The following is a 27676-nucleotide window of genomic DNA, read 5'->3' on the forward strand; positions in this document are numbered from 1 at the left end:
TTCTCATGGTATGAGTGTTTTTTTCCCCCAAAATGGAGAAGATTCACATTAACAGGACATGATTACAAACCCCAAAGGAAGGAGACGTTCACATCTTTGAGGCTACCCTAAATAAATATCCTAAATTTAGCAAGTTCTTGGAAAGTGTCTTGAACAGTATATTTTTTTGTTGGCCAGTACTGCAGATGGGGGAAAACTGAGGAATATAATTTCAAAGGAGAATTAACAAATTTTGGAACTTTTTCTTTTTTTTTTCCTCGCTGGAATGTTTTCAGTGTCATTATCATGTTAGCAACTGCCACATGTTACAAGTTTAGGAGTATGTAATATTGTCTCAAGGAATTTAGTTTTGTCTTTGTAATGTCCTGCTGCCAGAATATAGTTACATTGTATAGCTCCCATAGGAGTTCCTCTTTGCTGTGTTACCTTATAGAAATAGACTAGAAATGCATTTTCATAAATTTCTTTTACATGCTAGTAGTAAGTATGTATCTGTTGATATTGACGTATATGTCATGTTGCAAACTGACATTATGTGTAAACGTCAGTTCACTGTCATGTAAATGTAATGGTCTAATTAGACCAGTAACTATATGTGTCTGTTTTCCTTACTTAACTTAGACCTCCTCCTCTTTTAGGATGGGTCTTTGCTATTAACATCTGCCACTTGGAGCCAGCCTCTTTCTGCACTCTGGGGGATGAAATCAGTGTTCGATATGAAGTGAGTACACTCTTTTGTCAGCCCGCTCTTTGTGCCTTTAAAGGGGTTATTAGGAAAAGAACACTGGTTGTTAGCTACTTCTGAATAAACTTTAATCCCCTAAAGTTTCAGCTTGATGGATAAAGAAGAAAACTTCCTCTCTTCTTTCATTCCAGAACTGTTTTTTCTCAGATTGAACCTACCATTGCAATGTTTAATGCAGCGTGGTGTAGTGGAGAGAGCGCTGGACTTGGAGTTAGGAGACACCTGGGTTCAAATCCCACCTTTTGACACTTACTTTCTGTGTGACCGTAGGCAAGTCACTTAGCCGTCTGAGCTTCAGTCTCCTCAACTCTAAAATGGGAATAGTGATATCTGTAATACCTGTGTCACAGGATTGTTGTAGGATTTCCAATGAGATAAGAGATGTAAAACATTTCACAAACTGAAAATGCTCTTTAGCTGTTAGCTTTCATTACTCAACATCATTCCTTCCCCCTCCCTCTCCCCACCCCAGTCAGCTGGACATGGCACATCACACCTGTTTCCCATACAAATCCTGATAACACATGGCAGTTAGCTATCTTGCTGCCTCTGCATGTGGGTAGTTTAGAGCTTGAATAGAAGGACCGGGGGCCTGCTAATTATTTTGCTGATAAGCTTCCTTCTCTTATGGACTGAGGCCTGTTAGCACTTTTATCTTGCTCGGACAAATTAAGGTAGGACTATCTTGTCAGATTTTTTTTCCAGATCTTTGAATGTTTTGTTTTATCTGTGGGAGTTAGTGCAACTGAATTCAAGTTTAGTTATGTAGAAGTTGGGAATTAACTTGATGCAAGTTTTAAACTTAACCACTGCAAGGATCAGATTCCAGAGAGTATGATATATCTGCTACCTGTTACTTGCCTGCAGGCATTCCTTCACAGAAGACCACTACGTAGAGTTCAGCAAGCACTCACAGGATAGGGTCATTGGCACAAAAGGGGACATTGCCCATGTAAGTACCTTTGATTTCATAACTTTACTGCTGATCACGTACTTCTGTTCACATAATATGCTTATGACTGGAAGTCTGTGTGTGTGTATGTGCACGCACATGCACGCACATACGTGCACTCACAGGCTGTGCTCCTAAGTATAACTAGGAAGATAGTTCTAGGCTCTATAAGAAAAACTGAGAAGCTGAAGGAAATGGGTTTCTGGGAGGTGTGCTTTTGGGGGATGTTTTTCCCTTTTTTTGTATCCTCTGTGCTTAGCACAGTGCCTGGCAGATAGTAAATGCTTAATATATATGCTTATTGATTGATTGTATAGGTTAAATATCTTGGCATTTAAGCTACTGTGAGTATTTGACTAATTGAAATTCTGTGTTGGGGACAAATGTATGGGAATATTTGAGGGAAAATCTTATACTACCCAGCTCCCTCTTCCATCTTCTCCCGAGAGAGAGAGACAGAGAGAGAACCCCCTCTTAAAGAATGAATAATCAGTAATTTATTAGACCTTTATATATTGGAAAAGGAAACATGCCATGTTCCCACTTATGCTACACACGTTGTCCTTTTTCTAAGATGGTGATGGGAAAACAGAATTTCTTCCTACTCATCTTTAGGGAAAGGTTGACTCTCTTTTTCTTTTCATTTTTCTTTTGGGAAAGAGGTATCCTCTGAAAAAGCTACTTGTTAGTAGAGATGTAGATTAGTTTCTTGTTAGGCAAGTTGGGAGAATTGAGGTTTAAAAAAACTTGTCAGAAATGAAAAGTCAGGAAAAATTGGGTTTGCAAATCTTTTTGTTGTAATTTAGCTGACACATGAATCTGATATATCTTCCTCACTCCTTTTTTTTTTCTCCAAAGATTTATGACATTCAGACTGGCAACAAGCTGTTGACTCTCTTTAACCCAGATCTTGCCAACAACTACAAGAGGAACTGTGCCACGTTTAATCCTACAGATGATCTAGTCTTAAATGACGGGGTCCTCTGGGATGTCCGCTCTGCACAGGCCATACATAAGTTTGACAAGTTCAACATGAATATCAGCGGTGTTTTCCATCCTAATGGATTGGAAGTCATAATTAATACTGAAATTGTATCCTTCACCCTTACTAAAACTTCTTGAGTCCATTAAAGTTAAGGTCTGGTTGTGGTTCAGAAAGCTAGAAAGAGAATTCCATTGATTTTTTTGTTTACTAATATCCATTTAGTTCAGTTTTGTCCCTTGTACTATCTCATAAGCTGAGCATATAATGTGTTAAACATTTGGAAGGGAAGTGAGAAATCTAGTCAGTCCTCCATTGTTTTTTTGCAGATGTATATGTTTTTGTGTAGTATGGCAAAACTTGATTTGATTTTTAACTTTTTTTTTTCTGTTGCCATACAACATTGTAATTAGCTGAAATATTGCCTTTTAGGAGTGTAATTCAAAGGAAATCTTGATTTAGTAGTGTGGTTAATTGAAAAAAAATTATTTTTTTCTCAACAACTTACCTTTTTCTTAACTTATCAAAGCTGTGTTATGCCTAAAAAACTATTAAAAATAATGTATATAGCCTCCAGTTACCATTGGCAGACTATAAGAAATAATCTGAGCTAGATAAACACTATTTTCATTTTTTAAACAACTATCTGCATATCTGCTAGCTAGACATTTGTAAACTCTTTACAAGAAACAAAAAAATCCAACATGAAAAATATCTTTTAGGATTTTTGAATGAGAAATTTGTAACTGAAGCTTATGTTACATGTAGGCAGATTCTCCTGTTGTTTTGAGGTGGCCTTGAGCCTTCAGAGAACTTTGTGGGATTTTTAATAATAACTCTTATTTTTCTGTATTGCTGGGAATGACTAAGCTTTTTTTAAAAAAATTATTATCTTACTGAGCTTCAGTGAAGTTTTATTTCAAACATATTAAATTCTTTACTTAACAGATGAGAGAAAGTCCTTCATTTGAAGGAAATTTTTTTGTTGTTCTTACATGTTCAGGAAGGTGGATTGGAATACTTTCCTGTGATTCAGGTCACTATTCATATGGCATCTGTTTGGTATTATGAGGTAGCTCTTGGTTTCATCTTTATCCTCTAGCTTCAGTTTTTCCATGTATTTTAGCGACAGTGTTCCGGTGCCTGTAATGTGGAAGGAAGCTGAGAGCCGTAACTCATTAGAATCAATCCTTAGAAACTAAGAAATGGAACAAGTTGGGTTTACTTCTTTGTTAGCTTTCACCATGGTCTAGGAATAAGTTTAAGAAAATTTTTTTTGTTAGAGCTCTTCCTTCACTACTATTCTTTCAGTGGGACCTTCGAACTTTCCATTTGCTGCACACAGTCCCAGCTTTGGATCAGTGTCGTGTAGTTTTCAACTATACCGGTACAGTGATGTATGGAGGTAATGAACATAACCTGTATCGTCTTCTCTTTCCTGTCTTTCTTTGTCCAGCTCCTAAACTTGCCAGAGTAGTGTGTAACTTTGCTCTTGGAATATTTCTCTCCCTTGTAGTAGAAAACGTTTAGAAATTCATGAATTAAAAACAAAGTGCTTTCATAAGACAGCAGGATAGAAAGTAAAAACATTTTTCTAAAAGTGCTGATTTAAGGTCATACAAATTCCGATTCTTAGTAACTGACCTCAAAAATGTTTAGTCTAAATTTTGTGTGATAATGATGTAAACTCTTGGAAATTAGCTTCCAGGATTCATGATTTCTTCACCTCCTGTAAAACTACCAAATCTTTATTGTTCACTTTCCATTTAGTAGTTTTGTGATGCTAGACAACATTGGTTGTACTGCTTAAAACATTTCACCAGGGGGAAGTAGACAAGTGGTGGAGGAGAGTATTAAAGACAAACTTGTGGAAATTGCCAGGAGAATGTATCCAGAAGAGTCATAACCAAATATAGTGGAAATTCCACTGGTACCCTTGAGTTTTTAAAAGACAACATTGTGTGTACCTCCGATTAAATTTAAATATCTTGGGGGTGGGGTGGGTTGGTTTCTCTTCTCATGAACTAGCTATGCTACAGGCAGATGATGAAGATGACTTAATGGAAGAGAGGATGAAAAGCCCGTTTGGGTCATCTTTCAGAACATTCAATGCAACAGACTATAAGCCTATAGGTAAGCATGAAGAATCATAGTCTTTATACTTGCATGTTTTGTGGGACAATGTGCAGTCCTAATACCAGATCTTCTTTTTTTCTTGGGAGAACTTTAGGTATTTACCTGTACCTGGAAAACACAGACACAGACACAGACACACACACACGTGTATGTGTATAGATATGTCCACATACACGTATACACATTACCATTTTGTTTTTGCGTTTATCTTGGTTTTCCATGAAGAGATAACTAACTCACAAAGGGAGACTTGCCAACTTTGTTCCTGCTTTTTTATTTTGAAAGTTAGTGATTTTTCTTTTTAGAAAAGCAAGGGGAGTTAGGAAGGAAAATTGAAAAATGGAGCTGACTAGGATTTCTGAAAGTATGTTGAATTCTTTAAAAGAAAAAGAATGCAGTAACACAATTCCCTGAGCTTTTCTACATTGTTTTCTAGCTACCATTGATGTGAAACGGAATATCTTTGACCTGTGCACTGACACCAAGGACTGTTACCTCGCTGTTATTGAGGTAAAGGATGCTTAGAGGAATATAGATTGGAGTAGAGTTTATTCAGAGTGTTTATAGTTAATTCTTAATGCTACATTTATATCATGCTTAGCCTTTAGGTAAGACTGTATTGAATGATATTGCTGTTAGTAGATGTCCTTATGTACCTGTTTCCAGGGGCTGGGTGGTTGAGAGGGGTGGGTGTGAGAGTATGTTGTGTCTTTGAGATAATCAGTATAGGAGAAATGTAGCACAGTTTTCTTACTGTAACTTAGAAATATATCCATGGTTGTTATCTTTACCAAATCATCAGCACTGTAGTATCAAAGCCCAGGAGAGCCGTGTGTGTGCGTGTGTGCGTGTGTGCGTGTGTGTGTAAGTAATTGTGATAGCACCTAAGCCTTCTTGTACTGCGTTTCCCTCCCTTTCTGTGCTCTAGGTATAATGTAACACTTGCAGTCTGCTTAACAACATTTATTATTGCAAGCATCACTTATTTTGATTGACACAGGGAGGTAATTGAAGGAAGTAGGTCAAAGCTGAAAGAGATCCCTAATTCTTCGGTGCACTGACTTCATGTTTTGTGGGTGGATTTTAGAATCAAGGCAGTATGGATGCCCTGAACATGGACACAGTATGCAGGTTGTATGAGGTGGGCAGGCAGCGCCTGGCAGAAGATGAGGATGAGGAGGAGGATCAGGTGAGTGGATTTTATTGGAGTTTCTTTCTTTCAAATTAAATAATATGGTGGGAGCCATTATTTTTATTGCTAAAAAGTGCTTTCATGATAGTGTCTAGTGTTCCTTCTTGGAGGTCTGATGTAAATTCTGCTATAATCTGTCATCACTTTTTAGTATTTGAATACTGAGATACAAAAATTGAATGAAGTTAATCATGGTTACTGTAAATCTTAGCCACTCATCTGAGACACCACTTTCAAGTTCATGTAGGTTAATTTGTACACAGCAGTGGTGTATAGTAGAACTCAGCTTCTGTTACATTGATTCCCCATGAACAAATGGTCTAGTTGGTACAATTCCTGGCTTGTTAACATATAAATCATGTTAGGTAAATAGTATTTGTTACCTTGTGTTGGGAACCAGCAATGAAAATTGCTCAGGCATGATGTAGTGTGGAAGTGTTATGGCCTAGTTGAATATCTCAGTATTTCAATATATTTTCTCAGTATTATAGTTGAAGTAGTAGCTAGTAGAGAGAGTGCTTTGATGTTTTGAGGAATTAATGAAATATTTATTTTATTTTATTTATTTATTTTATATGGGAAGAGGCTTCTGAATTCTTGAGTCGTCTTTGACTTCCTTTTGTTCTCTCTCCTCCCTTTTCTAATTTACTCAGTTGCCTAAATCCTATCAATTATCTCTCTTTAGTATCTCTTATGTTTGGTGTATCTTGGCCTTTCCATTTCCTCTGCTTCCAGCATGGGTCAGGCCTTTGTTACCTTGTACTTCTACTGTTTTCATAGCCTTCTAACACGTCTCCCTGCCTCTGATTTCTTCTTTCCAGTATGTCCTTCACGAAGTTGTCAAAATGCAAAGTTGTCCTAATGCATAGATCTTATTATGTCACTCTGTTGCTTGAAAACTTTTCTTGGCTGCCCGGTGCTTAAGGGATAAAATGTAGATTTCATATATTGGCGATTGAGATCCTCTCCAGTTTCCAACCTTCTTTTCCATTGTTACTTCATACACTCTGCTATTTCAACCAAATTGTACTACAAGCTTCTCCATCTCATCCTACTGGCTTCCCCCTTTGTGCATTCTCTCAGGCCATCCCTCATACTGGAATGGATTCCCCCCATATCTTTATTTGTTGAAGTCCTTTATTTCTTTTAAGACCACATTTGAAGCTTTCTCTGATTCTTCCATCTGAAAGTGATTTCTCCTTCCTCAGATTTTCCATAAAATTTTGTCTGGAGCTTTTCATTTGCATTTGTTACATTCTGCCTTCTATCATACTTCTTTTTTTTTTTTTTTACCATCCTTTTCTTCAGTACTTACAATACCTTGTTGGAGTATAGCTTCTTGTGGGTGGACTTTGTTGTTTTAGCATTGTCATTGTAAAACATAGGACAATAGCTATAGCCAGTACTTAGATATGAATTGAATATTTAGATTAGGAATTGTCTTGGTAGTATTTTTAGAGAAACTTGTCTGTGGAGTGTTTAGGTATTATGCTTTGTAGATATGATATCTCTTGGCAATGTGTGCTTTGGTTTCTCATGATTGAGAGTTTTAGCACTTTTTTTTCCTGTAGCTGTGCTCAATATATCATATTCACTTTCCAGAAGAAATTTTTTTTTCTATGCCAGGTTATTATACTTTAGTTTCCCAAGGAATAGTATATTTCTGGAGGGGATAATAGAATGTTTGAGAACCAATTATCTGTTGAAGAGTTTGACCCATTGGTATTTGAGATGAGAATCTCCCTTGTTGCAAGTTCAAAGAAGGTAAGGTAACATTGAGGCTCATTTCCTATTTATCATGGAGTAATCTGTCCTAGTCTGTTCATCTATCCACCTGTCTGTTTTTTTCTGTCTGCCTGTCTGCATTATCTGTCATGTTTATTTAGTCTCACATAGTGCCTGCCATATGTAGTAAATTAAGAAATACATATTAAACTAAATTTTGATTGTTTTCCCCCTGGTTTGTTTTAGGTGGGCACACAGACAATAAAGGCACAGAGCAGAAGAAAGAGATGGCAGAATTATAAATGGGATTATCAGCAGAGTTAGAAGGGACTCCCTTAGTTTTCAGATGAGAAAAAACTGCCTTTCTGCAAGGTTGACTGAGTTGCCCAGGGTCACAGAGCAAGGATTTGAACTAAAGCCCTCTGTATCTAAGGCTTTCCCCACTGTCATGCTGTCTCTTTGTGTGTGTGATGGTAGAGGAATAGCAAAATGTTTGCTTTAGTGTTTGTTCCTTCCCATACCTTATGTCTCTGTCCCACCCCTTCACATTCGTTATTTAGAGAAATCATGGTTGAGAGAAGCAAGTATAATAGATTATGTGTGGGTTTTGTTTTGTTTTGTTTTACTATTGAAGCCGTGTTGGGTTAGGGTTAACTAACATACTCAGCAAATAGCTTGTCTTCATACTTCCTCATTTTCCAAAGCACCTTCTTACAAATGAGAATTTTGTTGTACAAGTAAAACCCAGGGAAGTTTGATTTGAGGCATTGGAGTGAACATGACAGCTTAATTTTGTGGGAGAAATAAATGAAATTTCCTATAGTGAACTAACAGTGATGTGTCTTGCTGATTTGATATTCAAACTTTTGCTCTTTAGTATCTGAAACAGGGTATGAATTCTTTGCTTGTCCTTGCATCTTTATTGTCCCTTTAACCCAGGGGAGTCAGGATGATTCAATATCTACGTCTGTGTATTTATAGAATGCTTTCCATACAGCTGTAAAGTGTTGTTGCTATTGGCACTCACAATTTCAGTTGCTTTCAAGCTGAGTAGCAAGTATTCCCTTCTGTTTCATGGAACATTTTCTTGCTGGTTTTCCTGCATCTTGTCAGAGAGGGAGATTCCTCTTTCTTGAATGTAAGGGCAGATTTTTGCCATCGTCTGGGTTAGAGTGGATCCTTTATTGAATACGTAATTGGGCCTAGTCCAGTGGCCCAAACCAAAGTGTATTTGGTTTCTTACTCTGTGGGATATGTGTCTTTACTTAAAGATGTCACGTTAACAGCTTCAGCCACAAAACTCTTTTCTTTGTTAGTATTTTTGTTGGTCATATTTGCTTTTTTCTTTGTTACAAGGGAAGTTTTATTTAATCGGACACTGAAATGACTGTGATGTAAACGCATCAATAAAATACTTACAGTTAGCAAAATAGAACACGGTGCCATATACATGTAATGTTCATTATAAATAATGAGTGGGAATGTCCAACTAAAATATACAGACTTTCCGAGCCCGAGTCAGTCATCTAATGGTATCAGCTGTTTTTATGCTTCTGAGTTTCCTATGCATAAAGAATATTTATGTTTCCTAACTGTAGATCTTAAAAGTTCTTTTTTTAAATCACAACATACATTGGTTGGATAAGTGCTAAAGCTGCTCATTTTAAAGAAGCACCAGGAGAAAAAGTTAAGTGACTTGATTGCCACAATGATTGTCTAATCTGTCATCTTATGGTTAAAATTTTATCCTCTAGAGGTCCCTGGGAACAGTCATTTAGTGTTTGATTCAGATTTTTTTTTCATTGAGAAAACATACTGAAAGAAATTAGCAAATTGACCAGAGGTTCAGTAGAAGTGATCCAGCATAGTAGCTATAACTAATTAGGCTATTTAGGTGGAGGCCCAGCAGCAGCAGTTTCTCACTCATAAGATGTGTGTTCTGGAATATCTGCCACTGTTTGCTCAGTGTTACAGTGTTATAGGTTAAAGTTGATAGAAAGGACCTCCACTTAATCATGAAAATTCAACTTATGTAACACTTTATACCTTTTATAAGTAGAATTTCTGAGTCATTATTCCAGCCCTGTTTTGAGGGAACATGATAGCCAACTACATTTTGGTGCAGTGGGATTAGATAAAGTAGAAGATTGTGTGTGTCCACGTGAAGACAAACTCTATTATTGAGAGACTAAAACTTTTGTAAGTTATTAAAAGAATAATGCTGAAGAACACTGAAGTGTTCTACAAGCTCTCTTCAAATAGACTTTTACAAAATTGTTCGTTTCGGCTGGTTTTAGTGCTTCTTGTTAGTTTCAGATTCTGTTGATTATACAGAATTATGTCTGCTTTGGGTAGATTTCATAATAGTATCAAGATGTAAACTGTACTTTGGATCTATAAATGTTATCAATGTAAGTATATCACAGATGTAACCTTTCTATACTGTCATATTCTGTACAATTCTTGGCAGTATTTTCACATACATTCTCTGTGGTATTACTCTTTTTCTTTTTATATCTTGGGGCTTGCCACCATGTTACTGAGACTGTCTGCCTGTTCTCATTTCTTGCTGTGTGAGCTTCCATCTTCTTTTCTAGTCTTACATGTCTTTGTAGTGTTTATAATGCAACTTGAGTTTTGTTGGTATATGTGCACTCTGCTTAAATGCATCATATTTGTCTTTTAAGTTATTTTTAACATTAGTTTTTCTAACCATGGTATTCCATGATGTATATTATTGGAACAATATATTTGCATTGGAGAGTTGAGATTTTTATAGTATTTAAGTCTTTTGGAATCATTTAAGGGTACTATAAAGTTTTCTGAATGCAAACTAACCTGATTTTTTTTAATTTTCAGTTTTGGGTTCAGCTTATTATCTGTCCAAGATGCACATTTTTGATCTATTTTGTTTTTACAGTGTTCATAGTTAAATCAGTCTCTTTTGCACTGCTATAGATTTCACTGAAGAGACTTTGTAGTGTTGAAAGACTCAATGCATTTGGCACAGTGTCACCAATGGATCAGATATTTAGCCTGACAATCAGTGTTTCTTTGGACCTCATGCAGGACTTATCCCATTAAATTGACGAATGCCTTTTGTGAACATACATCTTGTGTAATACTTTATGTAGTCAGTATTCAGCAGATCAGAGCTGACAATCTCTGCAGTCATCTGTTGTAGTGTGTTGTCTGATTTTGATGTATGCATGAAGCATAACATGATATCAAAGAGAAGTATCTTGTGTTCCTTACTTGCGCCTTTCTTTTATTTGAGCATAAAGTTGTGATGGTTTGTTTTTTTTAAAAAAACAAAAAGCTGCAAAAAGTACCTAGTTTTGTGTCATTCCCCCCCTCCCCCGCCCCCCGCCTTTTTTGGTAAACAAACCAGCTGTGATCTTTTTTCTGTTCCATTGGAATGTTCACTTTGAAATATCTTGAAAGTTGCCCTCTGAGCATCTTTAAAATTGCATGCCTTTAGCATGAGTTTTTTTTCCTTTGTGTGTACTTGTCCAGACTGAGCTTTCCTTTCAGGTTTATCTTTTTGAGTGTTACTGCCATTTCTTCACACAGCACATTGGGTAATGTGATACTGTTAACAATATATCTTTTACATGTGTATGTGTGTACGTATGTATGTATGTGTGTGTTTCATTTTGTATTTTTTCTTCTGGTTTTATTTACAAAATATCAGAATGATCTGACTCTCTTGGGTCTTGTGCTAAATTTCTCTTAGGGCACTTCATTTATTTATTTTTGGAATCCATCCTGTTAGCAGATTTCTGTAATGTTTAGCAGTTGATCCTTTGATCCCAACTAGTATTGCTCTAGCATGCCTCATCTTTTCATTGGTCTAAAAGATTTGCTGACTGAAGTGGCTTTTGGATTCATTCAGTTTCTATCTGGTCACTGGACCCAGATGGCTCAGGAGGAGAAAGTGAGGCTGGTGACCTGCACAGCCCTCCCTCACTCAAAAGTCAAGTGCAAGTCATGTCATTAGTTCTCTGATCTCCTGGTCTTCTTAGAAAACGAAGGATGAACACAGACAGATTCTGTAATGAATGTTTTGAACTGGTTAAGCTTTTAAGTAAGAAATGATGATAATCCCTGTATTTTTGTCCATTTCCCAACTTGTTGGCACAGTCGTATTTATTATTGCTTGGTGGGTCCAAATCCCCAAGTGCCTCCGTTCACCTTTTCGAGATGCCTGAGTCTGCAGTCCTTTCATAATGGGTGTTTCCAGTTAAAGTGGGTATGGTGATACAGTTGTTCCTTTCATGGTCTGTCAGGTGATTGGTCAAAATCCCATCTTGATCACGGTCGAATTAATTTGTGTGCTTTTATTATGTGACTTTAAAACCTTCTGTGCCTTCTTCTTTGCCATTCTGCTGTCATTAATTTAGAAGAGGCCGACAGAAGATCTAAGGGGTGCTTTGTATTGTTGTGTTGTGTTTTGTGGGTTGCTGTAGCTCATCTCCCTAACCCCATCCCAAATATATGTTTTTCCCTTTCTTCCCTTTCCCTCTATCAGTAGCTCCAAATATTTAAATACTATGGCTACTGATTATGATTTCAGGAGTATGTTTTTAAAGACCATAATGCTTATTAAGTTTTTTCAATGACCAAAATTCTAGTTTCTTTCCCACCTTCATTCCACCCCATTGGAAAGAACAAATAACAACAAAACTTTTTTTTAACAAATTCATTTCTCAAGCAAAACAAATTTCAATGTGAGCCGCGTCTAAAAACATCTGTCTCATTTTGCGCCCTGTTGCTTCTCTGTCAACAGCGCTCAGTGCTTATTATGTAGTGGGTGCTTAATAGATATTGACTGGTGACTGTCAGGGCAGCGTTTGGAGAATGTGTTGCTTACTATGCCGAATGGAGTTCTCGAGTCTTTGAAAGCTGCCGCGCTGTCATTGTGTCAACTGTTCTCCTACTTCTCTTCACTTGTTGTCATAAGTTCATACACGTCTTCCCATGTTTCTCTGAAACCATTCCTTTCATTATTTCTTATAGCACCATAGTATTTCATTATATATTTATATATGATATATGCATATACATATACACACACACCGGTATAAACCAAATTTGTTCAGCCATTTTCCAGTTATGGAGCCCTACTGTAAATACTTTTGTATGTATGATTCCTTTTCCTCCTTCTTTAATTTCTTTGGGGTATCAGTCAAAGGATATGTCCAGTTTAGTCACTTTTTGGGAATAGTTCCAAATTGCTTCAGAATGGAAGGACCAATCCATAGCTCCAGGAGGTTGCAGTTCTTTGATTTAAAAAAAAAATGCCTCCTCAGCCCTATGCTCATGTGTTTTTCAAAAATGATATGCAAATTACCTTTCCATAAAAATGGTTGTTGTTTTACAAAAGTGGGAGAAGTCATATAAAATATTAGGGTGGAGGAGGAGGCCAGCAGAATCAAAGAGTGCTATCTCAGGAGCCTTTGAGACTAGAGTGCTTCTTGATAGATTGCGACCCATTGGTGAGTGAAAGTTACAATTTTATTTTCTTTTGCTTACCACCCCACCCCAGATTTTGGGGTGTCTTTTGGAGGGATCAGAGGCAGGGGATGGAGAAGAGGAGAAGGGGCTGATGAATTTATTCTTTTACAGTGAGATATTTGACTAATCTTAGGAAATACTCAAAGGAGTCAACCGATGAGGAGTTCTGATATTTTGGATTAGGAGAAGGATCTAGAGAAGGGGAGGTAGGTGCTCTGAGGCTGGCAGCCTGCTAGGGTGTCAGACTCTGAACAAGTGCCTGAATGCGCTCTGGAAGGCTGTGAAGGCACCAAATATTGTGGCATGACCTTACCTTCAGGCTGTCGTTGTTAGAAGTGAGTCACTTTAATTTTATGAAATGTGACATTGCATAAATCTGGTGGGCTGGCATAGTTCTGTTATCATTAATAGGGCAGCTAGATGGTGCTGTAATGTCCAGAGTGCTGGGCCTGGACCCAGGAAGATCTGAGTTCAAATTCAGCCTCAGACACTGTTTGGCTCAGTTTCCTCATCTGTATAATGTGAATAATAAGAGCACCTACCTCCCCTGCTTGTCGTGAGGCTCAGATGTGTTAATAATTGTAAAGCATGCCTGGCACATAGTAGGTGTTGTGTGCATGTTAGCAATTATTATTATCATCACAGTATTTTATAAACACTTTCTCCATATTACCTGTTGTCTTGGCAGGTCATCAGATTTTTTAAGTGGCATTTGATATTTCTTTGGGTGGCATTTTGGGATGGCAGGTAAAATGATGTCCCTGAATTAGGTCCTTGGCAGTATTTCCTGTTTAGTACTTTTGTCTTTTCCTGGGAAATGTTGTTAAGAGTACGCTTTAAACTAAAGTCCAGTTCTGAAATCGTCCCTTGATGGTGATACCCCTCTAAATCCTTTACTTTCTTGCGCTTGGATTTCTAACTCAGACAGGAGATGTGTATGTGGGGGGTGGGGCAGGGGTATACTTTAAATAAAAGTATTTTATAACTTGGGTTGGATTGAGACCCATTGGCAGTCCTGGGCATGCGTGGAGCGGTTGCCACTTCATCACATTTCTCTGCCCTTCTTTGGCCAATGTAATCTTGTCACTTCCTGAATCCTTGATTGCTTTTTCTGCTTGGTTTATGATTGGTGTGCCTTTGTGCTGTATTTAATAGTTCTAGGCTGGTTGTTTTCATATGGATCATTTATACTATTGAACTTTTTTTTTTTTTTTACCAAATACCCAAAATTTTGTGCTCTTATCTTCTCGTATGTTAGTAATTTGACCTTGAACATTTGTTCATCTTCTGTGGCACAGGAATTGGAGGTTTGAGTGATCTCCCTTTGCATGTTCACCCTACTAAAATAATGTGAAGTCTGAGTGACTGACCCCTTGTAGTGTGATAAAATGATAAGACCAGAAAAACACCACTATATTTTAATGTTTATCTTTCTCTACTCACTTTAGATTTTTCCTTTAAAACTTAGTGAGTTGATCCTCAAAAGTGACAACCCCAACACAATGGAATAAGCTAGTGCTGTTTTCTCATTATATATGAGAGAATGTGCACAGTTTTAATTTGGAATCAGGAAGGCATAGGTTGTCCCAGGAATCATAAGCCTGCAAACCTGAAAGGTAATTTGATTGAAACATAAATAAGCAGATTACTATCTTGATTAAATCTAATAGAGACCATGTAACATCTGTTTCATAGTCAAGTCAGTAATTTTGACATTGACATTTAGTGAAAACCAAAGTTTAAAATTAAAATATTGTTCGTAAAGTAGTATATACCTCTTTAGAAAGTGACATTCTTAATAAGGTAAGATGGCTAGAGATTTACTGCCCGGAAGATTTAGGCATTTTGAAAAATCATCAAAGCAGAAGTCATCTAATTATTGTTAAACATATTTTTTTTGGTAAATTAAACCTCAACAAGAGAATAACTCTATCTTTTCTCCACTCCATTTTGGAATCTATGACACATTGTATGCTGTGTTTCCTGTATTGTGTCCGTCCATGTGTCCTCTGACTGCATAGAAGCGGATGGTAAGATTCTTTACTCCTATCAATCATAGCCATAGTTGAATATGTTGTTTTTGATAGGCCCAAATTTCCTGGTAAAATCACTTAAATGTATTGAGTGTTAGACATTGCTGGGGGAGGGAGGGACAGTTCAGGTATTTGGACCTGTGAAGAAAAGACACTTTTTGAGGGTACCTAACACCCAAAAGCAAATATAGCAGCAAGTGTATGAAGTAGAATTTTTATTTTGAAAAAGACAATCTGACTGGTTAAGATACTAGGGTCAGGTATGGATCACATATAAAAAAATGGTCTCATCTTTGTTCCAGTTGTCAGTGGCTTGATTTGCCTGGAAAAACAAGGTTAATGCTACTTCTGTTGGAAAAGTAAATATTTTGTTTTTAGAGAGAAGAGTTTTGAATGGTCTCATTAGAAGCAGATGCAGTGGTCATCAAAAGAAAAAGATTTATCATAAAATAAGTGTTGATCATCTCTGTTAACTCTAAGTAGTTGTAAGCTGTTCTGTTCTTTAAGGAGAATACTTCTACCCAGAAAGCCTCTCTACTAGAGAAGAAACCCTTTAGTTGAAGGATAGCAAGTGTCTTAGAAAAGGAGAACACATTTGAGTACTTTCAATTTTAAATAGTGTTAGTAGATGATGATGATGATGATTTAGGGGAATAGCTAAAAGGAAGGAAGAAAGTAAGATCTTTAAGAAACTGAGATGTGACCCAACTAAGAGCATGCCTGGGGAGCAGTTTCATTACTGCTCAGCATCTGGATTTAAAACAGCTGAAACAAACTAAATGCATTTCCAGTTAGGCAAATGGAGGGGCATATTGTTAATCTTGAAAAATCACTCAACTGCTTAGAAATTGTCTCTTCTGATTTGAATAATAAATACATTGCCTCATTGTTTATTGTGATTATGAAAGCCTAAGGGCTATCATGTAGAGATGTAGTGATTGTGTTTGAAATGGGTCATGTTAGAAATCATTGCAAAAGTTAGGGGTTCCAGTATTGTATTGGACTCCGTTGCTCTTCTGCCCGGTTGGACAGGAATTCCAGAATAAAAAATAGTGGGTCTAGTTTGATTAAAGGAAACTGGAAATATTGGGTTCTGAAGGATATAGACATCATATATAGTGCAAATCTGTCTTTAAGGAAAAAAAGTTAAAATAGATCTGAAGACAATGCCAAAATAGGCTTGTTTCTCTTAGATATCAAGAAAAACATAACATTTTGTTGAATGATTTAAGTACATACATATTAATAATATCTGACATTTTTATAGTTTTCTGATCATTAATAGTTATTCTTAAGAATTGAATTCAGAACCCAGTTCTGAACTTGAACCTGAAGGCAGTGATAAGGATAGTGTTTATAAAATAATCCAATTCTCAAGCCACTAAAGAGATGTCTTGTTTGACTCAGGCCGGCTGGGGGCAGGGGAGCAATCTAGATGTCACTTTTTCTCTTTGGCCATTTTGTTAGTCCCTCACTAATAAAGCTTTTGATACTTCACTGTGAAAGCTGGAGCGCTCTGCTGCTGCCTTACACTTAGAATGAGAAGGATTCTCCTGAAATCTTTCTATTAATTTTCTAGGTAAGTTAGATGAAGTATTTGTAAGAGTACTTTGGCCTTAGAAGAGTTTGATTCATAATAGTCATGTCCATGTGTGGTATTGTAGAAAATAAACTACTAATGAATGTTAAAAATGATTTTAAAAAAGAAAATAAACCTGTATTGGGTATTTAGACACTTCAGTTTTGTTGATAAAACAAGGTCTCCTTTTAATCAGGGAATTTTCCATATATTCCTCTTACCTCCTTATAATTATAGCAGTGTTCCCTGGGTCTTCTTTGATGGCTAAGTGTAGAATTAGTTTAAATACAGGAAGGTCAAATGAAAAGTTGGGCTTGTAGGATTGTTGAAGATCCAGTAGACCCTTACCTTGTTTCCACACAACTTCAGAATTTGTAAATTTGGAATTTTGTCTGCGAAGCTCTAGGACCTTTTCAGAATTACTTTTAGGAAATAGGCCATACTAGAGGTTTGTGAATTTCTCCTTACCCAGTTTTCCTGGCTAAGTAAGCTAATTATAACATTATGTGAGATGTTAGACCTAGAAACATATATCTTACTGAGCTGCTTTATTCACAGGTTACTGCTTTAACATTTTGCTCTAATTTTGTATATTCTCATCTCACTTGGGATTTTGAAAAGCTGATAAACATTCAATCCAGTGCATAAACACCAAAGAACTGAAAGTTGTCCTTTTCAAACCAGTGTTGTCATGGTGGTAGGGTAAATGCTCGTACAGTCCATAAAAATATCTTGGCTAAGATGACTGCTTTCCCATCAGTTGTAATCTGGTCTGTGTGTGGTTTTGGGTTTTTTTTTTTGGTTGTTTTTTTGGACTTTGCAAGGGACTCATTTTTCCTTAAGATTTCATCATTTTGCTTGTGTCAGTGTTAATGATATGGTGTTTTTGCAGTGATGTGACTTTTCTTACTCGTGATTCACTTCAGTTTAGTGAATGTTTATTGATAAACCCACAGGTACAGTGGCTTCATTTTGGGTTCAGTACAGTGCTGTCTGTAGACTCAAACTGGACCCATAGTAATTGGTGCTTCGGTTTGACATGTGCCACCTTTCTTTACTTTTCATGTGAGAACATATTTCCTAGTGTTGTGGTTTTATTCCACCTATTGTGTTACTTCCAAAAATCTGTGAGTTCTTAATAGTAATTGTCGATTCTAAGTCATTCGATGGTTAAAACTCTTACTAATAGTAGTTCAGACATTATTGTAGGTACCACAGAAGAAACAAATGCAGTTAACCAAATTGGTAAATTCTTATTCGATGGAAAGTCAGAGGTATTTGTGAAGTTTTGAAAATAATTGATGTATAATTTCTTATTTCTTATTTGGAGCTCGTTTGTTATACTCCCCATTTTACTTGTGTTTTGAGGGGCCAGTTACTAAGACTCATATTTAACGCAAGTTACCACAGAGATTAGAATCCTTTCTATTACATTTTGGTAACTGATGTTTGAGCTAGCCCTAGTGCTGGAAGTTTATTTACATTCCTGTGCAAAGTTAAACTCAGTAACAAATGGCAGGTTGTAGAATTTTCAAAGCCCTGGGAATTGGAAGCAAAACATTCAGTTTGTTTCCTAGTGACTGTTCTGTTTCTGAGAAGATCTTGGGAGAAATACATAAACAGTTTAGCACATTGTGGTTGATGGATGAAGAAAGTAAAGCCTTGTGTGTTGAATTGTGTTATCACTTGGGGTTTGCCGTTATGATAGAATTTGGCCTCATTTTATATTGAGAAAAATGGGGATCTTATAGTTGCATTATATCTTAACAGTGAAAAAGATGGACTGGGACACTGAAAATGCAGCGTGATCTCGAAAAGATGAATTTAAGTACTGACGTGTCTTGAACTGGTGTGAGTTTTCTCAGTTCAACAAAGCAGAATTTACTTGACTATTGAAAGAAGCTTGTCCTGTTCCTATTTAAGTGATTCCTGTTTGAATTTTTTTTTCCTGTTTTGGCTGAGGCAGGAGAGGAATGAATGATGAAGTGAATTCTCTCTTGACTTATGGTTAGACTTTTGCATAACTGTGAAAGCCTTGTTGGGAGCTTTAGGTGAACTGCTGAAAGTTGAGTAGAGATTGAACTTGCTGGATAAAGCAGTCTGATATTTTGGACTAGAAGTCCTTTGGAGAAGATATGTCCTTTCTGTGCTGTGCTCTCCTTTGGGTAGACATGGCTTGTGTATCTCAGAGCTATCAGTCTGATACTTTAAACAAGGAGTAATCCTGAAATGCATCAGAATTGGGAGTAACTCACTTCCCAGATAATTCCCCCATCCCTCACATGCAACCTATTTGGGAAAAGCTAACACTGATGCTTCTGCTACGTGTTTAGTTTGGAGGCATTTGTCCTAATGGACTTCTGTTTTCTCTACAGGAGGAAGAAGAACAAGAGGAAGAAGATGATGATGAAGATGATGATGACACAGATGACCTTGATGAACTTGACACTGACCAGCTGCTGGAGGCAGACTTGGAGGAGGATGAAAACAATGAGAACGCTGGCGAGGATGGCGATAATGACTTCTCTCCATCAGATGAAGAGCTTGCTAACTTGCTTGAAGAAGGAGATGAAGGGGAAGATGAAGACTCTGATGCTGATGAAGAAGTTGAATTGATACTGGGAGACAGTAAGTATAGACAGGACCATCACTCTGATCCTAAGAAGCATCAGAGAGTATTTATTCCTACATGCCAGCCCAGATGGAGAGGCAAACATGTCTTCTTTGCTCTGCCCTCAGCTGCTAACCATACATAACCACACCTCCCTTGGAGGAAAGGCAAAGTCAGCATCTGTGTTCATTTGCTATCTCACCATCTAAACTGTGTAACCAACTGGCCATGATCCCTTACCTTCAGAGGACTAAACTTCCTAGATCAGATGGAAAAAGTTTAGTTGTTTGTTCCATCTGAGGGGCACATCTGAATTCATCAGAAGAAGCTCTCATGAACAGTTATTCATTTCTAAAGAGATAAAGTGATAGAGTCCATTGTGTTGTCCTTTTCCTCTCTGCTGTTGGTCCCTCCCTCTTAGAAGTGGTGGGGCACATTCTCTCTTTTCCTTGCTTTCTGTTCTGCTTAGCATTTCTTCTTCCTTTGCCTCCTCCTTCTCCTCCTCGTGATGAATAAGCCAACAAAGCCTTAGGTAGTAAATTTCCCATTAGGAGCAAACTGGGTGGCCCTGCATGCTTCTGAGATAGGGTTACCCCTTGTCTTTGCTCAGGAGTCCTGTAAAAGCCCGCTAATGATGTGAAATAAGATCGTTTTTACAAGTTAGCTGAGCTGCCAACACTCATTTAGGGCAGGCTCCCATTTAGGCTGCTCACCAGCCCCTTGGTAAGACATACACATCACTGGCGGATTCATTCATGCTGTTCTTCTGTTTCGTTGTAGTGCTTCACTGCCCATCTGTGGCCAAACTCATGAATTTTGGGGAAATAATCCCTATGATCTCCAGCGGGTTTTCTTATATATAGTCCAGTCAGCACTTTTAAAGGTGGTAGGTATTATGTCCAGAGAGAAGAGGACACAACACTAAACATAATTAAAGCCAAGCCTCGCCATAGTTGACCTGTTTCTATAATGGATGGATTTGGTGGTGGGGAAGGTGGTGGGACAGAAGGGAGGAAATGATTTAGTTGAAGATATAATTCAGGCATTCCCCTTAAACTGTGATGTGAGAACATTTTTTCTGGGATGAATATTGGTGGTTCTGATCAAAGAATCTAAGACCTACTTAGAAGAGACTGGCTTCTGGGTAGTCACTTCCATGAGCCCTTCTTTCTGTTGCTGTTTTAAGGAAACTCTTTTGGTGGGAGGAGTTGGGGACCGTAGCTCCATCTGGCCTATTGAGAGAGGAGAGAGAGGCTGTTCATCAACCTCTGTTTCCTGCACTTTGAGACTGGAGAGACTCTTGCCTTGTCCCAGGAAGGGCTTCTCTTCAGCAGAGGGTTTTTTGTCTGTCAGAGGACCTGGCAAGGGAGTATGGGGTGGATGAGGCATATCAACATAGTCAGTGTGAAAAGTGGGGGAAACAGGTTTTATGAAACATTTTTATTGTACTAAATAACTGGACATGGGGTACAAGCTGTATCGATATTGTCAATTTTTAATTCACTTAAATGACAAGGGATTAGTGAGGCACATTAAAAGGGGTGGCAAGCAGCCGTGGCGGAGAGTAAAGTCCAGCTCGTGGTGGTGCCGGCTAATGCAAGTGAGTACTGCTTTCATTTTTTAATTTTTTAGTTTGAATGCAAAGCCACCAAAATTTGGGTTTGGCTTGTACAATAACTTCCTGTTCTAGCCACCAGGGCACCAGTCATTTTAGATTTGGAAACGACTTTCTCCTAAGCCAAATCTACAGGCACAGTACTTACATTGCTAATAGGGGGAAAGCTACTGGTGTAGAACTATAGCTTGGGAAAGAAGAAGCTTAAATTCTGACTCTAATGGGTCCTGGGGGGAAGGGATGGTCGGGGTGATACAGAGGGAGAAAAGAGTTTATAGTGAGCATAGAGAATAACTCAAACTCCATCACGAGTCTCAGCTGGAGGTTGTGCTTAGGCCACTGTGGTTTTCAGAGTTATGATGACACTGACAACAGAATCTTAAACTACTAATGAATGTCCTTTTTTCAGAGGAAGAGGCTTGGTCATTGCTGTTACCCTGTCATCCTATGTTCTAGCTAGTCTGGTCTGTTAGGGGAATTTGTTTACTTACTTTAGGGTCAACAGAGTTTCCTAAGATTTTGCAGTGCCCTAAGAGGCCTTTTCTAGGTTTGATGGATGCTGCTAGGCATTCAGTCTACTCTTTAAAAAAAATAATTAGCACAGGCTAAAATAAATAGGAAGGAAGTCCTATAGCATGAGTTGTATTGATAGGAGTGATGAGGAGGAGGTTTGGCAAAGTAAATAACAATGTATTTGCAGAGTATCTTAACTGTCAGAGATCCCTTAGCTTTGAGTTTTTCTCATTTCCCTCATGCAGGAGACCAGTCAACAGCAGTGGTATTCTTGAAAGGCAATCTTACATAATTTTTCAGCCTTTACTTTCACAGTATCAAAAGTTGGATCAGCTTTTTGAACCTAGCTTAAGAAGGATTTATGGCTACATGAATTCCCTTAATTGCCTTTTCTTGGTGGTCTTGCATGTAGCTGGAGCTGGTAGTTAGGTGTCACTTCCCGTAGTTGGGTCCACTTCTTTGGAATGAATTGTCCTGGTCCATTTGGCATACCCTAGTTTCCAGCTGTGCCTTTGGACATCTCTAGACTTTGGGCAGGAAGGTCAAGTGCTTCGGCACACATGAGATAATAGGCTGTATTGGCCTCCTTTCTCTTCTCTGAGCCCCTAGCTTCCTGGCACCCCTTTTTCAGACTGCTGGAGAAAAGCTTTACCTTTTCTGATGAGATTCGAAGCCATTATTGATTTACTTCAGTAATTCCTAGCCTCTGTTCTTTGATTTTCCTTCCTTGTTCTCTTTGAACTCTTAAGAGATCTTTGCTTGCTGTCCCCTTTGCTTGATTGTGACTCCTGGCAGTTACTTTCACCTTCTGGTCCAGTCCCGCCCAAGAGCTTTATTGTCTGCTTCTTTGAAGTGATGTTTGAGAACACTTTTTGCTTTACCTGTAATTTCCAAAAAGGTGGTTAACTCTAGTACCTGTAGAAATCTGAAGAGTAAAACTTCACAGAGGACGGTACCTGATCTTTGCCCATTTGGGGGCTTTATGCTTGTTGAGGAGAGAATAAGCTTTTGCTAGTCACGTAGCTAAAACGAGAAGCCATTTATCCGTAGCTAACTCATTCCCTTTAGTAGGAATCACAGGACTTGTTGAAAATTTTTAGTTTTCCCATTTTGACATGCTTTCTGTTTTGTGAACAGCCAAGAAGAGTGCTGAAACCAGAGGCAGGCTTTTTCCTCTGTGTCCTGCTTCACTTCGAATAATACATGATGACCCCCTTTGGAATGGCCACTTAGGCCTCAGAAATGTAGAGGCAACTGAGACAATCAGATTTGCCTCCTTGCATTTCCAGTCAGTATTAGATAAGAAGGCATTAGTACAGCCTGGCAGATGTGAGGGGGAAGGGACATAATGAAGCAAACTAGCAGAGCTTCATGTCCATAAAAGATGCTCTGTGGTGTGTGTGTTCCAGGTGGGCTGTAGACCTGTTTTGTTGAGAGTTGGAGCAAGTCACAAGGAAGTCAAACTCCTACCTTGAATTTCAAAATAGCCTCTCCTTTGTCATGGCTGTAAGATGGCTAATCTTCCATAGGTAATTGATGGTCCCCTAGGGTTTATAGTTAGAAGTCTGTACAGGCCATCTTTTCTTGTAAATCTTACATCTTCTGTCTTAAGAACACCCTCCTGGGTGCCATGTTGTTCTCTGTCCCTTGAACTCAAGGTAGGAGTCTTAGGATCCCTTTGGCTTGGCTGCAGCTCTGATCTCAGGGCCAGTGCTGCATGGCATAGATACCTGCTGAAGCCATATATGGTGATTTCTTCTGGTACCACTGAGTATCTCTTTTTTATTTGGATTGGCTGGATAGATTCTTTCATGCAGCAGAAATACTTCTGTGTTCCTAAGAGCACAGAAAGGTTAAAACTGCCTTGGCCCTTTTTAAAGAACATCGAGCTGAGATTTCCCAGGGTAGGATATGGTTGCCAGAAACAGATGTGCTCGCAGCTGCCAACATCAAGCAGCTAATTGGTATGTTTTCTCCTTTCTTGAAAATGGTAATTGACCCACTCAGGGAGGATAAAGGTAGAGCACAGTACTTTCTAAACACTTCCCGTAAGTTCAACACATAACCTCCTCTTTACCTCCCTTTTTCTTCTCTACTTTTCCAGCTGATAGCTCAGATAACTCCGATTTGGAAGACGACATCATCTTATCTTTGAATGAGTGAGGAGTGCTCATCATACGCATGCCCACTGAAGAATTTCTATTCCTGGCAGGCAGGAGACCAAATGAGCAGCGAATTCAGAACAAGCCTCCCTGACACCTTCTCCCCTCTCTCCCATCCCTGTCTATCCCTCTCCCAGGGATGTTTGTTTTTGACAACCTGTAGGCTTTGAGCTTGGAGGGTTTGGGCTTAAGCAGAGAATCAGCTGTGCCGAGCAGCGACCACTCAATAAAGAGACTGGGGGTTAGGCCCTTGTTCTGCCTTCTTTTCCCCACTTCCTCCAGGATGGATAAATTTTTCCTTAAGGAAAAGCCCCACTTCTCTGGGGATATTTCACAATATATTTTCTTTGTATAAAGTTCTTTACTAAAGAACAAGAAATAGTTTTATATAAAAGCAAAAAAAAAAATTGCCGGTGTTTATAGCAAAGAGGGTGTGAACTTATATCCACCGGGTACCTTGTCCCCTGAGCTTCATTTCCTTTGGGAGAAAGTGATGCCCAAAGATCAATATAAAGAGGCGTTTTTACACAAGTATTTAAAATGAAAAGGAAAATCGTGGTTTCTTAAATTGTATGGATTAAGACTATTTTGTTATAAATATAATATATGATTTTTAAAAAAAAAAAGTTTTGTTGCCTCATGCTGTCAGGATGTTGGTGTGTTTTCCTTGACTTGAGGTGCCTTCGTGCCAGAGCTGGGGAGGAAGGCAGGCGCTGACTGCTGTTTGCCATGCATATGCACACATTCGTTCACCCACCTCGCAGAGTGGCAGGCAGGAGCGAGTCCTGGCATTTCGGTCACTGTGGAGACGAGGGAACTTGGGATATAAGTTCACTCCCTCGATTTTTCTTCGTGATTCAGTTTTTTTTAATCTTTTTTTCCTTCCCTTTCTCCTGTGTGGAAACTACAAATCCAAGGCCTTTTTCTTTAATGTAAAGTGTATTTATTTAAAAAAAGTACAAAATAAACTACGAGTCTGTCTTTGTTCACGGCCTTTACCTGTCCTCTTTCCAGCAGCAGGTGGGGCTCCTCCCTCCCAGTGCAGACAGACTTCTCCAGCCTCTAGGGACAGGGCAGTAGCAGTGCGGTGAGAGTCTGCTCCCCTCCCTTCCCCCACCCCCAAAGAACTTTATTGAGGCACCTTTGTCAGCTCCACTTCGCCATTTCCGTGCACGTCTTTTCAGAGAGAGAGCTGCTTCTTCAGATGGACGTGGTCTCCTCCGCCCTCTCTGTGCTTTGGCTTCAAGAACATAAGCCGATGATGTGGCTGGAGCGATAGCAGAGTTGGTGCCAGCCAGTCCCTGGGAGGTGGAAAAGAGAAGGGGCTCCTGGGAAAGGGAGTTGTTGTTGGTGAATTCTGAATCGATAGACAGCAAAACTTGAGAGCCTCTGCCTGATCACTTCAGCCACAGTCACTGTCCAGCCTGCATAAGTGGGAGCGTGGGAGGGGAGGCACTAAGAGCTGTTTGGTTGCCTTTGAAAAGGATGTTGGAAAAGAGAATAGGGTCGGCCTTACCGGAAGATAGAACTATAAAAAAAGTAATTCTTTCCCTTTCAGCCATGGCTGCTTTGTTCTTAGGAGACAAAGTAAGAGTCTGAAGAGATTCTGAGGTAGTGGTAGTTGGATGAAGTGTATAGGGAAATGGCCTTAGAGCCAGAAAGACCTGGATTCAGGTTCTGACAGCAACACATCCTGGCTGACCTTGGGCAAGTCACTTAATTTCTTAATGCCTTGGGTAACTATCTTAAGAATATTCATTGCAGAGGTGCCATTTTACTTTGACAGAGGGAGGAGTTTACTCCTCTTCAGAGTTCCCCATACTAATGAATTCACAAATCCATTTCCCTCCCTATCTTTGAAGAGGTGATCATCCTCACCCTGAACCTCATAGCGAGTGCCACCAGTCCTAAGTATTTCTTGATTCTGTTATAGCAATAGCTCCTAGGCTCTTGCCCCAATTCACTCATGTTGTGGGGATGGTGACAGAATCCAAATTTCACAGAATAAATCCTATTAATAGAAGGATTGTTCTGTAAAACTTGGATTCAGTCAAAAGGCCACGCACACCAAAGGACCTAGAAGGCCACATGTGGCCCTGACGCTGAAGGTTCTCCACCCCCAGGTAAGGGTTATGGGAAAAGGTTTTAAAGTTAAATTCAGACAGCTGGAAGGGGATAGGCTTATCAGCCCAGGATATATATTGACAGGCCCGTACTACACAAATATGTATTCTGATTCCCAAGAGGATAGAAAAGCTGAGAGACTAGCTATACCTTCTTTATGCCTAAAATAGGAGTTGGTGACCAACTTAACTTGGAGGGTACCTTATCCAACTGCTGGCCCCGATCTAAGGTAGCATTAAAGTCATATTCCCGGTTCAGTGACCGAGTGAATTAACATCTAAATGTGACAATGACAGTGTTAAGTGGTGAGGATACCAAGAAAGGTAAGACCCAAGTTTCAGGAGTCAGGAAACGCCAGCCTGTGAGCCAGATCCAGTGTGCTGCCTGCTTTCAGTCAGGGAGCTACAAATGGCTTTTGCATTTTTATGGTTTATTGCAAAGACTTGAGTTCTAGACTTGGCATTACCCCTAAATCAGTGTTACTGTGAGCAAATAGCTTCCTCTTAGACCATTTCCTCAGCTGTAAAATTAGGGGATTGGTGCATGAGTACTAAGGTTTCTTCTAGGTCTAATTAAGTTCTGGGATTACAACTCCTGCAAAATCCTCTAAGGTTCCTTCAGCCAGCAGTAGGACTTACCTGTGTCTCTGAAATGCGGCTGGCTCAGATGAAACTTGGCAACAGATCCCCCGGGGATGGCGAATGAGAGGCAGCGACTCCCTTCAGGAAAGCTGGGTTTGGTTGACTTGGCTACAGCCCCTAGAGTCATACACCCCAGGGTAGGGCTGAATAAACACCTTCCTACTTCTTCCTTTTTGTTATCTGAGCTACCAAAGACCTAAAGCCACAAATCTCAGCTACCCAAAAAGAGAATACATATTTGTAGATTTCATGTAAATAGTAAACAATTAGTGATTTTTAAAAAATCTTCAGTTTGACTTTTTTTTTTTTCCTAGTAGTAGCAAGATAGGTCTAGACACAGGGTTGGGTTCTAAAGATGGGTACTGATGATAGTCTGGAGCTCAGAATGCCTGTATAGCCAAAGTGCTGCCCAAGTGAACCACTGGTGTGACTATGACAGGTGGGGGAGATGGAGGAAAGGATCTGATGGCTCAGAGGGGGAGTTAAAAGCGTGGCATGTGCTACTGTGACCCTGGGAAGGGAAGAGTAGAAAGGCCATTAGGATCTGACCCCAGTGCTGGGAACCGAGCTCTTCAATCCAGATGATGTCAGCCAGGCAATGGAAAGTTTTACAGCATTAACCAAATTCCAGATTGCTCTCCAGCTTAGTAAATCTTGCCTTGTGCTTCCTGAAGGTACTAACCACATCCTGTCTGTAAGCCACCTGCGTTTCTGGTCCTAAGCCTGGGCTTCAGGTATTGCTTAAGTGTATTACTCCATTGTAGGGTGGCCTTAAGCCCCAACCTTAGGGGACATTTTATTAGTTTGCTCTTGACCAAAAGGATGCGGGCAAAATCACATCCCTACTCTGGGTCTGTTTACTTATCTAGTAAAATGCCTAAGGACTCAGCCAGCTCTAACAGTCCATGAGCCTGGTCAAACTTATCTCCCTCCAAGAACTAAAGATCATATGGGCCACAATAGTCCAGCACATGGCCTCATTTCTGAGTCCTGGATGAAAGCTCAGGAGTTCAGCTTGCCTACCTGCTCTCAGTGTTCTCAATTCTCCAGGAAGCAGCTGCTTCCTAGCTGCCTGCTGGAGGAGAGGAAAGGATTCAGGCAAAGAAGTATGGGGTAGCAGGTTCTCTAAAGCTGTCAAAAACAGATAAA

The 27676-nt window shown here is 39.1% G+C and overlaps 1 protein-coding gene across 6 annotated transcripts in view; it reads left to right on the top strand.

The window, feature by feature from the left end:
* Window positions 1-24749, top strand: part of DCAF1 (DDB1 and CUL4 associated factor 1) — a 102822-nt gene extending 78073 nt beyond the window's left edge. For 2 of the 6 annotated variants that reach the window (XM_072650427.1, XM_072650437.1), the window contains 9 exons: window positions 639-721; window positions 1613-1697; window positions 2556-2789; window positions 3991-4084; window positions 4708-4812; window positions 5252-5325; window positions 5903-6004; window positions 15271-15279; window positions 19237-19849. In XM_072650427.1, the coding sequence (XP_072506528.1) occupies window positions 639-721; window positions 1613-1697; window positions 2556-2789; window positions 3991-4084; window positions 4708-4812; window positions 5252-5325; window positions 5903-6004; window positions 15271-15279; window positions 19237-19617 (1167 nt within the window). In that variant the 3' untranslated portion in view covers window positions 19618-19849. Of the gene's footprint in view, window positions 1-638; window positions 722-1612; window positions 1698-2555; window positions 2790-3990; window positions 4085-4707; window positions 4813-5251; window positions 5326-5902; window positions 6005-15270; window positions 15280-19236; window positions 19850-20252; window positions 20359-23704 lie in introns of those variants that run through there. The other 4 variants (XM_072650430.1, XM_072650432.1, XM_072650436.1 and 1 more) reach the window with 4 other exon arrangements.
* The last annotated feature ends 2927 nt before the right edge of the window (window positions 24750-27676 follow it).

The sequence above is a fragment of the Notamacropus eugenii genome, chromosome 1, assembly GCF_028372415.1.
Source record: "Notamacropus eugenii isolate mMacEug1 chromosome 1, mMacEug1.pri_v2, whole genome shotgun sequence".
NCBI lineage: Eukaryota > Metazoa > Chordata > Mammalia > Diprotodontia > Macropodidae > Notamacropus > Notamacropus eugenii.